General features: G+C 35.7%; 3 protein-coding genes and 1 pseudogene across 3 annotated transcripts; all 4 read left to right on the top strand.

Moving 5' to 3' along the window:
- Positions 1–795: 795 nt before the first annotated feature.
- On the top strand, positions 796–4,842 carry LOC128195630 (aquaporin NIP6-1-like). The gene is made up of 4 exons (XM_052873871.1): positions 796–843; positions 1,248–1,329; positions 4,268–4,515; positions 4,606–4,842. The coding sequence occupies exons 1-4, from the start codon at positions 796–798 to the stop codon at positions 4,840–4,842; spliced, it is 615 nt and encodes a 204-aa protein (XP_052729831.1).
- Positions 4,843–5,232: 390 nt separating this feature from the next.
- LOC108321629 (aquaporin NIP6-1-like) lies at positions 5,233–6,381 on the top strand. Its single transcript, XM_052873870.1, has 3 exons — positions 5,233–5,760; positions 5,851–5,991; positions 6,274–6,381. Exons 1-3 carry the CDS (start codon positions 5,233–5,235, stop codon positions 6,379–6,381), a joined length of 777 nt encoding a protein of 258 aa, XP_052729830.1.
- Positions 6,382–6,821: 440 nt separating this feature from the next.
- Positions 6,822–10,601, top strand: LOC108321628 (aquaporin NIP6-1-like; annotated as a pseudogene).
- A 612-nt stretch (positions 10,602–11,213) lies between these two features.
- On the top strand, positions 11,214–13,203 carry LOC128195629 (uncharacterized). Its single transcript, XM_052873867.1, has 5 exons — positions 11,214–11,504; positions 12,126–12,194; positions 12,324–12,387; positions 12,692–12,837; positions 13,192–13,203. The coding sequence occupies exons 1-5, from the start codon at positions 11,214–11,216 to the stop codon at positions 13,201–13,203; spliced, it is 582 nt and encodes a 193-aa protein (XP_052729827.1).
- The last annotated feature ends 530 nt before the right edge of the window (positions 13,204–13,733 follow it).

Raw genomic sequence — 13,733 nt, 5'->3', positions numbered from 1 at the left:
CTTCCCCTGTGATCCAAAGCTACAAACTAAAATAGTGTGATCTGTGATCTTTTTTAATTACCATTTTCTTGTCCTTCTTCATTTTCACTCTGTCCAACGCAAGAAGTTAAATGTGAGACAGAGGGTTTCACACTCAGCTGCCAAAAACAAAAACAACATGTAAAACAACCTGCGTAGCCAAAACCTATGTGCTTGTACAGCAGAAACTAGACTATTTTACAAGATGCAGTTGATATTTTGATTTTACCTCACATATTATATAGTTTGGTTTATCTTTCCATCATCATCTTTGATACTTTATGAACTTAATTTTACCTCACATATTATAACTAACAATCGGGAATAAAGTCAAAGAATTGTTAATCTTTTCCTTTTTCCTTTGGCTAAATTATTTCCTTTTTTATATTCTAAGTACAAAAGTAAGAAACAGTGCAAGTGCATACAATTTTCATTGATGCCTTTACTCTTTCAACCTTGTCTTTTACAAGTTACTTGAATGTGCATGATCCTAGCACCTATGTATTACTCAACCATAGTTCAAGTAACCTGGATAATACTTCTTTTCTTTTAATTTTTAAAATGGTTATTAAATGTCTTATATAATTATGCTTTTCATAACACTGGTTCCTAAAGCTGTTTGCCTTCACTTTTCCGCTTCCTGCTCCCCATTCTTGCATTTGCTTGTTTCATGTGTTCCATAGTAAAACTTCTATACATTAGTTTGATCAGTGCTCAATACTTCTTAAAGTTATTGCATTGTTACTGGACTGTAGAGTGGTATGAAACCTGGATTCCATGGACTTGAAATTGAATCATACTCTTGTTCTCACTGATTTTGCACCCGTAACAAAGTCTAGGCTATAAAAGGCAATAAACTCATGCAAATTGACCTTGAGCAGTTGTAATAAGAAGCATAATTAAACTTGTTTGAATGAATTTTCATGAGCCAATTGTGCATTGAATTGAAAATATGAAAATTAGTCATTATACTAGGCCAATTTTTGCATTTTTCCTTGATTCTATTTTTTCTTTGATTTTGAAATGTATTCTAGCACATTTCTTAGGTTCCTTTTGAGTCCCTACGCGTTTCATAACTGTTATTTCTTGCTTGTATCAGTTTTTGTCATTCTAAGTGCCAATTTCTTTGTTTGAAAATTGGTGCTGCCCTGACTGTTTATTGGTGTAGTGTTAAGATTTGGATTTGGATTGTGCTGATGTTAAGATTTGTGGTGCAGTTTCCAACTTAGAGACCTTATTCATTTGAGGTAGCATCTTTAGGAAGAGGAGCTGAAACAAAATCTGGGTTGATTAGGGAACTTTCTGCCAGCTGTAAGTGCTAACTTTAGTACAAGAATCTACAACCCGTGAGTTTTTGTTAATGCATGTCATCCGTAGTGAATTTCCTACCATTCCAGCTCTGCATTGTGTTTTAGATCCAAAATATTGTTGAAATTGATCATGCTTGACTGTTCAGGTTGAATTATAATTATTTGTTATGATTGGTGTTTTGGCTTCTATTGTTAACTGTGTGAATCTGTTCCAGCTTTCAATATTCATTTTCAATTCGTGTTTAGGTGCTTGTGTAGCAAGATATTAACCTATAAGGAAACGAGAGAATGTGTAGCCTTGGTGATATGAGCTCAAACATGCCAAAACTTGAATTTGATTGCACAAAATCTGCATAAAAACTCATTTTTGGATTAATCATGTGTGTAATCTGTTTCTATCCAGATTTATTGTTTCTAAAGCATGAGACAAGTTTCTTTGATGTCTTAAAGGTTTTTTGAACATCATTTAAGCACCACATCAACTACATTTTGTCAACAGAGTTGTTATTAAATGAAAACTCTTTTCACTTCATAAAATCGATTCAATTCATCCCCGACTCAGTTATGTATCAAACTGGACCCTATAACCTCTTCTAAAAGACTTAAATCTTCCAAAACTGGTTCAAACTGTCATGTAGACATAGTGAAGGCAACACATGAATGTAAACAAGGTATAACAACAACCCAGCCTTTTAACATTTAAGTATATCCAATTTCACTACACCAATTCATGATGTAAGAAGGTAATATACCTATTATTCTTAGACAAAGCAAATCTATAACGTCCAACTAATATGTCACTCCTAACCTACTTCTATTTTCTTCATGAAGGTGTTTAATTTCTTTTTTTTTATTCATGCAATTTGTTGATAGATCAAGAATCTGCCTGTCAAGGTTTAATGTGGTCAATCTTCATTCTTCTTGATCCATCTTCAACTTCTCAATATATCTTCAAAACTCTTCATTTAATGTCTCTGCAGAATGTGCAGGATATGAGAATGATGTTAAACCCTTTAGGTTGAGTCCAATTTACCAAATAATTGGAACTATAGTTTGTAATTAGTGTGTGGTATAAGAAGACATGGCATTAGAGGTGATTCAACTTGATTGAATAGATTTAGTTCTTCATATAATCATAGTTTATTTAAAAACCTCTCTCGTATAAACTCTTTTGCATCTTCCCAAGTACTGGTGCAGTTAGGTTCTTTTCACAGCAGATTTAAGGGAAGATTTGAGTTTAGTCTCACACAATCCATCCACTTTTTCTATCTGGAATTTCTCTTTAACATTGTCATGATCAAAATTGGAAGTGGAAGCACAACCATTAACAATATCTCTACTTGTCTCCCTTTCACATAGCATTGATTTCCTTGTGGAATTATTATTTTCCTCACATATGTTCTTTCTGATATGGAAACAGAATGTGCATCTTTCCTTTTAATAGCTAGATTGGAAGAGGATTTGACCACTGCTTCATATGATTTGGATACTTCCTTTTGTTTTTCTGAGGTACTTAATTTTAACACTTTTAAAAGATCAAGACAGATCTTGAATGCTCTCCTCATCTTTCCTGACCATTTTAAGGCCAACCTTTTTTGGTTGCCTGTCTACAGCTGTTGTGCCTGTTTGACCTGGGGATGCTTTTGAAAGACTATACTGATCTTATTTTTCTTGTTCACCATACTTTTCTCATTTTGTTCCAGCTTTTTCTCTCATTTTTCAATGATTCACAAACTATTTTAACCATAAACTCAGTCACATATGCCTCTTTTTCAATGATACCCCCACACTTGAACTCAACAATGTCCCATAACATACAACCTACTTTACCTCACAACTCTAGGACATGGTATAATATAGTTTTACAAGTCCAAGGCTGACAATGGACTTGAAAATCTGAATAAAAGCCTAAATTTATAAAAAGTGTACTTATAAGGTGAGAAATTGTCAATTCACCTAATGTAGACTCATTTTAAGTAATGTCAACATCTTAACAAGTCTAAAGTAGTGAAATGAACCTAAGAAACTAGTCAAAAGCAAAGAATTAGGTAAAACTTAAAGTTTGAGTTGTTAGAACCTAAAAAGTGTGTTCAAAGGGTGAAAAATTACAAATAGACCTAATGTACACCAATTTTAACTAATGTGAACATCCTAACATGAATAAAGTAGTGAAATGAACCTAGGAAACTATTCAAAAGCAAAGAATTAGATACAACTCAAAATTTGAGTAGTTGGAACCTAAAAAAGTGTACTTAAAAGGTGAGAATTTGCAACCAGACCTAATGTACACTTATTTTAAGTAATGTGAACATCCTAACATGTCTAAACTAGTGGAATGAAGCTAGGAAACTTGTCAAAAGCAAAGAATTACCTCAAACTCAAAGTTTGAGTATTTAGAACCTAAAAATTGTGCTTAAAGGGTGAAAATTTGCAACTAGACCCAATGTAGACTTATTTTAACTAATGTGATTGTCACTAGATACTTTTATAGCTATTTAATTGCCTAAATTATGTTAATACGTATTATATATCCATGCTTTTATAGATATTTGATTGCCTAAATTATGTTGATGTATATATTGTATGTTCATGTATATTGTATTTCATTTATTAGGCTACAACTTGATTAAGTTAAGCAGTTATTTAAAATCCTATGGTACTACACACATTCTCAATGCAATGAGAAGGGTAAAAATACTATAAACACTTAGACCCTACAAAATATTTGGAAGTACTCTATACAAGAGAACTTCAGTAGTAATAAGTTGTCTCCTCCAACTTTAATACACTGCCCCTTAGGATGTCTAAGGCATTTCAATACTGAGGACTTCTCTTTGCATATGCTTATGACAGTACTGTTCAAATTCCCTTCCATGTTTGACTTAAGTAGTAATAGGTTTATTATTTATGTCACATCGAGTGTTGCTGTTTTGGCTAAGTTTTTCTTTCTTTGGCAAGAAAGGTCGGTGCTGAGTTCATCGAGACCTTCATTCTTATGTTCACAATCACTACCGCCGCCATTGTCAACGAGAACACAAACGGCTCTGAGACTCTCATAGGTTGTGCTGCCACCAGTGGTCTTGATGTTATGATCCTCATCTTTGCCACAGGCCACATCTCTGGTGCTCATTTCAATCCTGTCGTCACCCTTTCCTTTGCTGCATTGAAACACTTCCCTTGGAAACATGCGTGTGCAAATTCTTATTTTAGTTAACTAATCTATGCTACCAAAAGAACAAGTTGTTCTTCATTTATATATATGATCATTAAACTACAGGTGCCTATGTATATTGGTGCACAAATTTTGGCATCGATTTGTGCCGCATTTGCTTTGAAATGGGTTTATCACCCTTTCATGAGTCGTGGAGTCACAGCTCCTTTAAGAAGCTACGCCCCATCTTTTGCTTTGGAATTCATTATTGCCTTTAATCTAATGTTCGTTGTCACTGCAGTAGCCACCGAAACCAGAGTTATGAGTATATTTTTCTCCTCTCATTACATCCTTCATATGTGATTTATTTTATGTTCCATGTTCGATGATGTTTTATTGATGACTGAGAATCTGTTTTGTTTTAGAAGAAGAAATAAAAAGTACTTTCTGTACCTCATAAACTTTTAAACATGCACATAAAATAACAAAACTGAATTGAATTTTAATCTACAGAAGATTATATATATTAATCCAAAGTTGGTTTTAATTTAAATTTATGCATGTAAAAATAATCTTATGGAAATTGATTCGATAGATAATTTCAAATATCAGACTATGCATGAAAATTGAAGGAGGCTTACATAGCTTTAATAAAGCTTCAACTTTTTATAAACTTACCAACCGATTAGGCAGAATCACGTAGGTGCAAGCTGTGTTGTTTTTCCTTTCTAATTCTGATTATATATACCTCTCATGTGTTCTCAACACATACCATTAATTCTCTTTTCATCGTGTGGTGAAATATGTATAATAACGAAAACATTCCTTCAACACCTGCCACCTCAGGCATTTCTTTTTGCCACCTCAGGCACTTCTGGTGTACTTCTTTCTAGAAGTTTCACCAATGCCAACAATACAACAAATAATACTAATAAGAATTTCCTTCCCAAGTGTTGTAGATGCTTGACTTTGGATGATAGGACCATAAAAGATGGAGCCTTATCGTCCGTCTCATGCTCTCTATCATTGTCTCTTCTTGTGCCTTTGGCAAGAAAGGTCGGTGCTGAGTTCATCGGGACCATCATTCTTATGTTCGTCGCCACTACCGCCGCCATTGTCAACGAGAAGACAAACGGCTCTGAGGCTCTCATAGGTTGTGCTACCACCACTGGTCTTGCTGTTATGATCCTCATCTTTGCCACAGGCCACATCTCTAGTGCTCACTTCAATCCTGTCGTCATCCTTTCCTTTGTTGCATTGAAACAATTCCCTTGGAAACATGTGTGTACAAATTCTTATTTTAGTTAACTAATCTATGCTACCAAAAGAACAAGTTCTTCTTCATTGATATATATGATCATTAAATTGCAGGTGCCTATGTATATTGGTGCACAAATTTTGGCATCGATTTGTCCCACATTTGCTCTGAAATGGGTTTATCACCCTTTCATGAGTGGTGGAGTCACAATTCCTTTAGGAGGATACGCCCCACTTTTTGCATTGGAATTCATTATTTCTTTAAGGGTTAAATATGTTTTTAGTCCCTAAACTATTGGCCGTTTCTGGTTTTCGTCCCTCTTTCAAAGTAAGGTACGATTTGGTCCTCAATCTTTAAAAAACGTTCGTTTTAGTCCTCAAAATTTTTTTTTAGTCCTCGTTTTAGTCCTCAAAACGTTCGTTTTTTCGACTAAAACGAACGTTTTTTAAAGATTGAGGACCAAATCGTACCTTACTTTGAAAGAGGGACGAAAACCAGAAACGGCCAATAGTTTAGGAACTAAAAACATATTTAACCCTTTCTTTAATCTAATGTTCGTTGTCACTGCAATAGCCACTGTAGTAGCCACCGACACGAGAGTTGTGAGTATATTTTTCTCTTCTCATTACATCCTTCAGATGTGATTTATTTTATGTTCCATGTTCCATGATGTTTTATTGATGATCGAGGATATGTTTTGTTTTAGAAGAAGAAATAAAAAGTATTTTATGTTCCTCATAAACTTTTAAACATGCACATAAACTAGCAAAACCGAATTGAATTTTAATCTACATAAGATTATATATATTAATCCAAATTTCGTTATAAGTTAAATTTATGCATGTAAAAAGAATCTTATGGAAATTGATTCGATAGATAATTTCAAATATCAGACTATGCATGAAAATGGAAGGAGGCTTACATAGCTTTTATAAAGCTTCAACTTTTTATAAACTTACCGACCGGTTAACCAGAATCACGTAGGTGCAAGCTACGTTGTTTTTCCTTTCTGATATTGATTATATATTCCTCTCATGTCTTCTCAACACATACCATTAATTCTCTTTTCATCGTGTGGTGACATATGTATAATAACGAAAACATTCCTTCAACATCTGCCACCTCAGCCATTTCTGTTGCCACCTCAAGCACTTCCGGTGCACTTCTTTCTAGAAGTTTCACCAATGCCAACAATACAACAAATAATACTAATAAGAATTTCCTTCCCAAGTGTTGTAGATGCTTGACTTTTGATGATAGGACCATAGAAGATGGAGCATTACCATCCGTCTCATGCTCTTTGTCACTCTGTCCTCTTGTGCCTTTGGCAAGAAAGGTCGGTGTTGAGTTCATCGGTACCTTCATTCTTATGTTCGCCGCCACTGCCGCCGCCATTGTCAACGAGAAGACAAACGGCTTTGAGACTCTCATAGGTTGTGCTGCCACCACTAGTCTTGTTGTTATGATCCTCATCTTTGCCACAGGCCACATCTCATGTGCTCATTTCAATCCTGTCGTCACCCTTTCCTTTGCTGCATTGAAACACTTCCCCTGGAAAAATGCGTGTGCAAATTCTTATTTTAGTTAACTAATCTATGCTACCAAAAGAACAAGTTCTTATTCATTGATATATATGATCATTAAACTACAACTTCCTATGTATATTGGTCCACAAATTTTGGCATCGATTTGTGCCGCATTTGCTCTGAAATATGTTTATCAACCTTTCATGAGTGGTGGAGTCACAATTCCTGCAGGAGGATACGCCCCATCTTTTGCTTTGGAATTCATTATTGCCTTTAATTTAATGTTCGTTGTCACTGCAGTAGCCACCGACACCATAGCTGTGAGTTATTATTCTCCTCTCACTACATCCTTCAGATGTGATTTATTTTATGTTCCATGTTCGATGATGTTTTATTGATGACTGAGGATCTGTTTTGTTTTAAAAGAAGAAATGAAAACTACTTTCTGTGCCTCATAAACATTTAAACATGCAAATAAACTAGCAAAACTGAATTGAATTTTAATCTACATAAGATTATATATATTAATCCAAAGTTGGTTATATGTTAAATTTATGCATGTAAAAAGAATCTTAGGGAAATTGATTCGATAGATAATTTCTAATATCAGACTATGCATGAAAATTGAAGGAGGCTTACATAACTTTAATAAAGCTTCAATTTTTTATAAACTTACCTATCGATTAGCCAGAATCTTGTAAGTGCAAGCTGGGTTGTTTTTCCTTTCTGATTCTGATTATATATACCTCTCATGTCTTCTCAACACATACCATTAATTCTCTTTTCATCGTGTGGTGAAATATGTATAATAACGAAAACATTCCTTCAACACCTGCCACCTCAGGCATTTCTTTTTGCCACCTCAGGCACTTCTGGTGTACTTCTTTCTAGAAGTTTCACCAATGCCAACAATACAACAAATAATATTAATAAGAATTTCCTTCCCAAGTGTTGTAGATGCTTGACTTTGGATGATAGCACCCTAGAAGATGGAGCCTTACCATCCGTCTCATGGTCTTTGTCACTGTCTCCTCTTGTGCCTTTGGCAAGAAAGGTCCGTGCTGAGTTCATCGGTACCTTCATTCTTATGTTCGCCGCCACTGCCGTCGCTATTGTCAACGAGAAGACAAACGGCTCTGAGACTCTCATAGGTTGTGCTGCCACCACTGGTCTTGCTGTTATGATCCTCATCTTTGCCACAGGCCACATCTCTGGTGCTCACTTCAATCTTGCTGTCACCCTTTCCTTTGCTGCATTGAAACACTTCCCCTAGAAACATGTGTGTACAAATTCTTATTTTAGTTAACTAATCTATGCTACCAAAAGAACAAGTTGTTCTTCATTGATATATATGATCATTAAACTGCAGGTGCCTATGTATATTGGTGCACAAATTTTGGCATCGATTTGTGCCGCATTTGCTCTGAAATGTGTTTATCACCTTTTCATGAGTGGTGGAGTCACAGTTCCTTTAGGAGGATACGCGCCATCTTTTGCTTTGGAATTCATTATTGCCTTTAATCTAATGTTCGTTGTCACTGCAGTAGCCACCGACACGAGAGTTGTGAGTATATTTTTCTCCTCTCATTACATCCTTCAGATGTGATTTATTTTACGTTCCATGTTCAATGATGTTTTATTGATGACAGATGATATGTTTTGTTTTAGAAGAAGAAAAGAAAAAGTACTTTCTGTGCCTCATAAACTTTTAAACATGCACATAAACTAACAAAACTGAATTGAATTTTAATCTGCATAAGATTATATATATTAATCCAAAGTTGGTTATAAGTTAAATTTATGCATGTAAAAAGAATCTTATGGAAATTAATTCGATAGATAGATTCAAATATCAGACTATGCATGAAAATTGAAGGAGGCTTACATAGCTTTAATAAAGCTTCAACTTTTTATAAACTTACCGACCGGTTACCCAGAATCACGTAGGTGCAAGCTGCGTTGTTTTTCCTTTCTGATTCTGATTATATATACCTCTCATGTCTTCTCAACACATACCATTAATTCTCTTTTCATCGTGTGGTGAAATATGTATAATAACGAAAACATTCCTTCAACACCTGCCACCTCAGGCATTTCTGTTGCCAGGTTAGCCAGAATCACGTAGGTGCAAGCTGCGTTGTTATGATCCTCATCTTTGCCACATGCCACATCTCTGGTGCTCACTTCAATCCTGTTGTCACCCTTTCCTTTGCTGCATTAAAACACTTCCCCTGGAAACATGTGTGTACAAATTCTTATTTTAGTTAACTAATCTATGCTACCAAAAGAACAAGTTGTTCTTCATTGATATATATGATCATTAAACTGGAGGTGCCTATGTATATTGGTGCACAAATTTTGGCATCGATTTGTGCCGCATTTGCTCTGAAATGGGTTTATCACCCTTTCATGAGTGGTGGAGTCACAGTTCCTTTAGGAGGATACGGCCCATCTTTTGCTTTGGAATTCATTATTGCCTTTAATCTAATGTTCTTTGTCACTACAGTAGCCACCAATACCAGAGTTGTGAGTATATTTTTCTCCTCTCATTACATCCTTCAGATGTGATTTATTTTATGTTCCATGTTCGATGATGTTTTATTGATGACTGAGGATCTGTTTTGTTTTAAAAGAAGAAATAAAAAGTACTTTCTGTGCCTCATAAACTTTTAAACATGCACATAAACTAACAAAACTGAATATAATTTTAATCTACATAGGATTATATATATTAATCCAAAGTTGGTTATAAGTTAAATTTATGCATGTAAAAAGAATCTTATGGAAATTGATTCGATAGATGATTTCAAATATCAGACTATGCATGAAAATTGAAGGCAAGTGCGAAGGGTGCTGCGACAAATCCAGAAAATATTATTATTGTAAGAGTGAAAGGAAGATAGATGTTAGCTATTGTGTGGCACATGAAAGTATTTTATATGTGAAGCTGTATATAATAAATTTATGGTTAATTTGCATTGAGATTATTATGCTTTGTCTGCGTTTTAAGCATTTGACATCTTGCTGATTTGCGTCACAAAATTAGATTTTCCTACTTTGAACACAAAAACACCAACATCACCACCCTTATTTAAAATCTAGCATAGAAACTTACAATTAGCGGGAATAAATCAAACTTAATACTAATTAACAGTTTCTGCAGAAAAAACATACACCTGTTTTAGCAAATAAAAGGGTGTGTATTTGTATATATATATATATATATATATATATATATATATATATATGTGGATTTCATTCATATGTGATATTTAAGTCTGGGTATGATGTATTTGCAGGTGGGAAAACTTGCAGGAATCACGGTGGTTGGGCTGTAGTAATACAAACCAAGCCTAGAGGTCGCATTGACTCAAATGAGGTTGAGGAAGATGTTGCCTACAACTTGACCAAATGTCACAACCACAAGAAATTATTGAAGTTGAACGTATAACCGCATTGCAAGACCCTGATGGTGATGGAGATGAATTAGAAGCAACATTACAAGGTGATGAAGAAGAAGAAGAATAAGAAGAAGAAAAAGAAGAAGAAGAAGAAGAAGAAGATAATGATGATGATGATGATGATGATGATGATGATGATGATGATGATGATGAAGAAGAAGAAGAAGAAGAAGAAGAAAATGATGATGATGATGAAGAAGATGAAGATGAAGATCATGAGGACGATGATTGAATGTTGGACATCTATTGTAGCAAATTGAACTATCATTTCAATAGAGTTATGTAAAATACCATCTTAAAAGTTATGTGAAATTATTTTAGGGATAATTTTAGTTTATATTGATCCTTCCTTATTCTTTTGTATTGTTTCACTTTATTTGTAACTATTTCAATGCAGTAATGACAGGACAAGATTCAGAACGTCCTGATAAAGGAAAGGGGGTAGCAAGGCCTAAAAGGAGGCAACGGCAGACACCAAAGTATGTACTTATGGTGCCTGCTACACTACCTACCACTGTTGCCCCCAGTTCATCATCTGTGGGGCCTCCTCCTACCCCTGCAATACACCCTCCTCCTACCTCTGCAATACACCCTCCTCCTACCCCTGCAGTAGACCCTACTCCTACCTCTGCAATACACCCTCCTCCTACCCCTGCAATAGACCCTACTCCTACCTCTGCAATACACCATTCTCCTACCCCAGCAACAGACCCTCTTCCTCCTCCTGTGATTATAACCCCTACTCCTTCCCCTATGCTTATTATCCCCACTCCTCCCCCTGTGCTTATTACCCCCCTCCTCCCCCTGACCCTACTTTTATACTTTTCTCATCTCGTATACCGCCTTCTGAGACTGTCACACCATCTGCTGATCCAAATTCAGCTGGTGATGGTGAAGGTGTTGACCCGCCCCTCCATGATCGACCATGGATTGAGCCATATGGTAAAGGGTAAGATTTTAATCCCTTTCTTAACCATTTTGATGTTTAAAGATTGCTTTAATTCAAATGACTTTTATTATGTAGGTTTATTCCATCCAGGGTTGCTTCCCGAGCCATCACACGATCAATTAAGCAACAGTTTTTAAGTCCATGCCCTACTTGGGGAGCAATACCTGATGACGACAAAAAGCCATTATGGCAGTGTTTTCAGGTGAACAATCCATTAAACTAATTGTCATTCTTATTTTAGTATGATGATTAATCAATGTTTGTTTTGTTTAATGTTACAAATGAAGGTGCAGTGGAAACCTGAACATGAACATAAATACAAAGAAATTTCCACATGAAAGCATCTCATCGGCTGTCAAAGATGTTTAGGGATGCCCGTAATGCAACAGAGCGCCCTTATTGGTTGGATGAGCACATTTGGAACTCTTTACTGGCTCATTGGAATTCGGTAGAGTTTCGCAATAATTGTGCCAAAGCCTAGAGGAACAGAGCTTCTGAAAAGGGTGGCACCCTGCATACTGGTGGGTCGATCACGATTCATGAGCATGCCATTCGTATGGTAAACTTTCATTACTTTTTTGTTTCTTTCATCTATAACTTATGTATTTTTTATTTCATATGTACACTTCTAACTCAAAATTATGTTACAGGCACAAGCTCTAGGACGGGCGATCCATGTTGATGAGGTCTTTGCACAGACTCATGTTCGGAAGGGCACTAATGAAATCGTTGATGAAAGATCTCGGAAGACTCATGTAAGCAAATAACACTGTTACTATTAGTAATTTTTCATTTATGTTATTCTATCATTCCCTAACATTACTTTTAATGTTTGAACAGGAAGAATTTTCTACGAGACTTTCACAGGTTAGATCTGAACATGGGTCAGCTCCTACACCGGATGATGCGAGTAATGCAAAAGACAAAATCCGTAGGACACAGTGCTGGGTCGACATCGTTGGTGGGAAGAAAAAGGGACGAGTGTACGGTGCAGGACAACTTGCTGAAAAATATACAGCATCGAGAGGAGGTACTCTGAAGCATCAACCTTCTTCTTCCACCACTACTGCTGACGAGGCCGTTGTCTGCCTCACGCAGGCACTAGAGCAACATGACCAGGAAATTACTGATTTGAGAGCAGAGTTTAAAAACTTTAAGGCCCTGGTCATGAGAGTGTTGCCTGAAACTTCACAAGATCCGTTCATTATCCCTGCGACCAAGCCACGACCCTCCTCGTCACCCACCGTCCCTCAACAACCCACATCAGTCCAACCCTCATCAGTCCAGCCGACATCAGTCCAACCCACACTAGAGGAACAGGCTGATGAAGATCATTCTGATGATAACTATGTAGATTATTAGTTTTATTTTGTTATTGAACATAGTTGTTATAGAAACATTTGGATATTAGAACATTTGGATGTTAGATAATTTGGATCTTAGATCAATTGGATGATTGGATGTTAGAACATTATGTTAGATTGTTTTATGTTTCATTTATAAATACATGTTCTATAGATGATTGGATGATTCAGATGTTATATTGTTTTTTGAATCAATGATTGGATGATTGAGATGCACATTATGCAGGTCTGTATGTTGTTGGAAAATATTATGCAGGTCTGTTTATGCTATGAAAAATTTATATAGGTTTGTTTGGTTTGATAAGAAATCCAATTGTGCTTGAGATCTGCTTGGAACTTACCGAAGGCTTTATCGAAGGTTTATGCCCTTTGGTAATTATCGAAGACTAATGCCCTTCGATAATTACCGAGGATTTCTGTCCTTCGATAATTACCGAAGGCTTATGCCCTTCGGTAATTACCGAAGACTTATGCGACAAGATATTCACCGACAGTCTCACGACCGTCGATAAATAATCATTACTGACGGCTTCTGGCTGTTACCAAAGGATTATAGCCTTCGGTAATGCCCTTCTTTTTTAGAAATTCATCACCCTAAATATTTTTAAATTTCGTTTCTAATTTTTTTCACCACGCTTATTTTTATAAATATACCTCAAAAGTATTTTTCTAAAATTTAATTTCCATCACATTATT

The sequence above is a fragment of the Vigna angularis genome, chromosome 2 (assembly GCF_016808095.1).
Source record: "Vigna angularis cultivar LongXiaoDou No.4 chromosome 2, ASM1680809v1, whole genome shotgun sequence".
NCBI lineage: Eukaryota > Viridiplantae > Streptophyta > Magnoliopsida > Fabales > Fabaceae > Vigna > Vigna angularis.
This window is presented reverse-complemented; position numbering and strand designations above follow the sequence as displayed.

Bases quoted from the DNA above. Each gene is read 5' to 3' on its own strand.
- LOC128195630 (XM_052873871.1), top strand. From the start codon at position 796: ATGGACTTGAAATTGAATCATACTCTTGTTCTCACTGATTTTGCACCC. The intron at 1,330-4,267 runs GTAAGTGCTAAC...GTTTTGGCTAAG, and splicing joins TAGGGAACTTTCTGCCAGCT to TTTTTCTTTCTTTGGCAAGA. The intron at 4,516-4,605 runs GCGTGTGCAAAT...ATTAAACTACAG, and splicing joins AACACTTCCCTTGGAAACAT to GTGCCTATGTATATTGGTGC.
- LOC108321629 (XM_052873870.1), top strand. From the start codon at position 5,233: ATGTGTTCTCAACACATACCATTAATTCTCTTTTCATCGTGTGGTGAA. The intron at 5,761-5,850 runs GTGTGTACAAAT...ATTAAATTGCAG, and splicing joins AACAATTCCCTTGGAAACAT to GTGCCTATGTATATTGGTGC. The intron at 5,992-6,273 runs ATTTCTTTAAGG...AACATATTTAAC, and splicing joins TTTTTGCATTGGAATTCATT to CCTTTCTTTAATCTAATGTT.
- LOC128195629 (XM_052873867.1), top strand. From the start codon at position 11,214: ATGGTGCCTGCTACACTACCTACCACTGTTGCCCCCAGTTCATCATCT. The intron at 11,505-12,125 runs GTGCTTATTACC...GGAATTCGGTAG, and splicing joins TTATCCCCACTCCTCCCCCT to AGTTTCGCAATAATTGTGCC. The intron at 12,388-12,691 runs GCACTAATGAAA...AAAAATATACAG, and splicing joins ACAGACTCATGTTCGGAAGG to CATCGAGAGGAGGTACTCTG.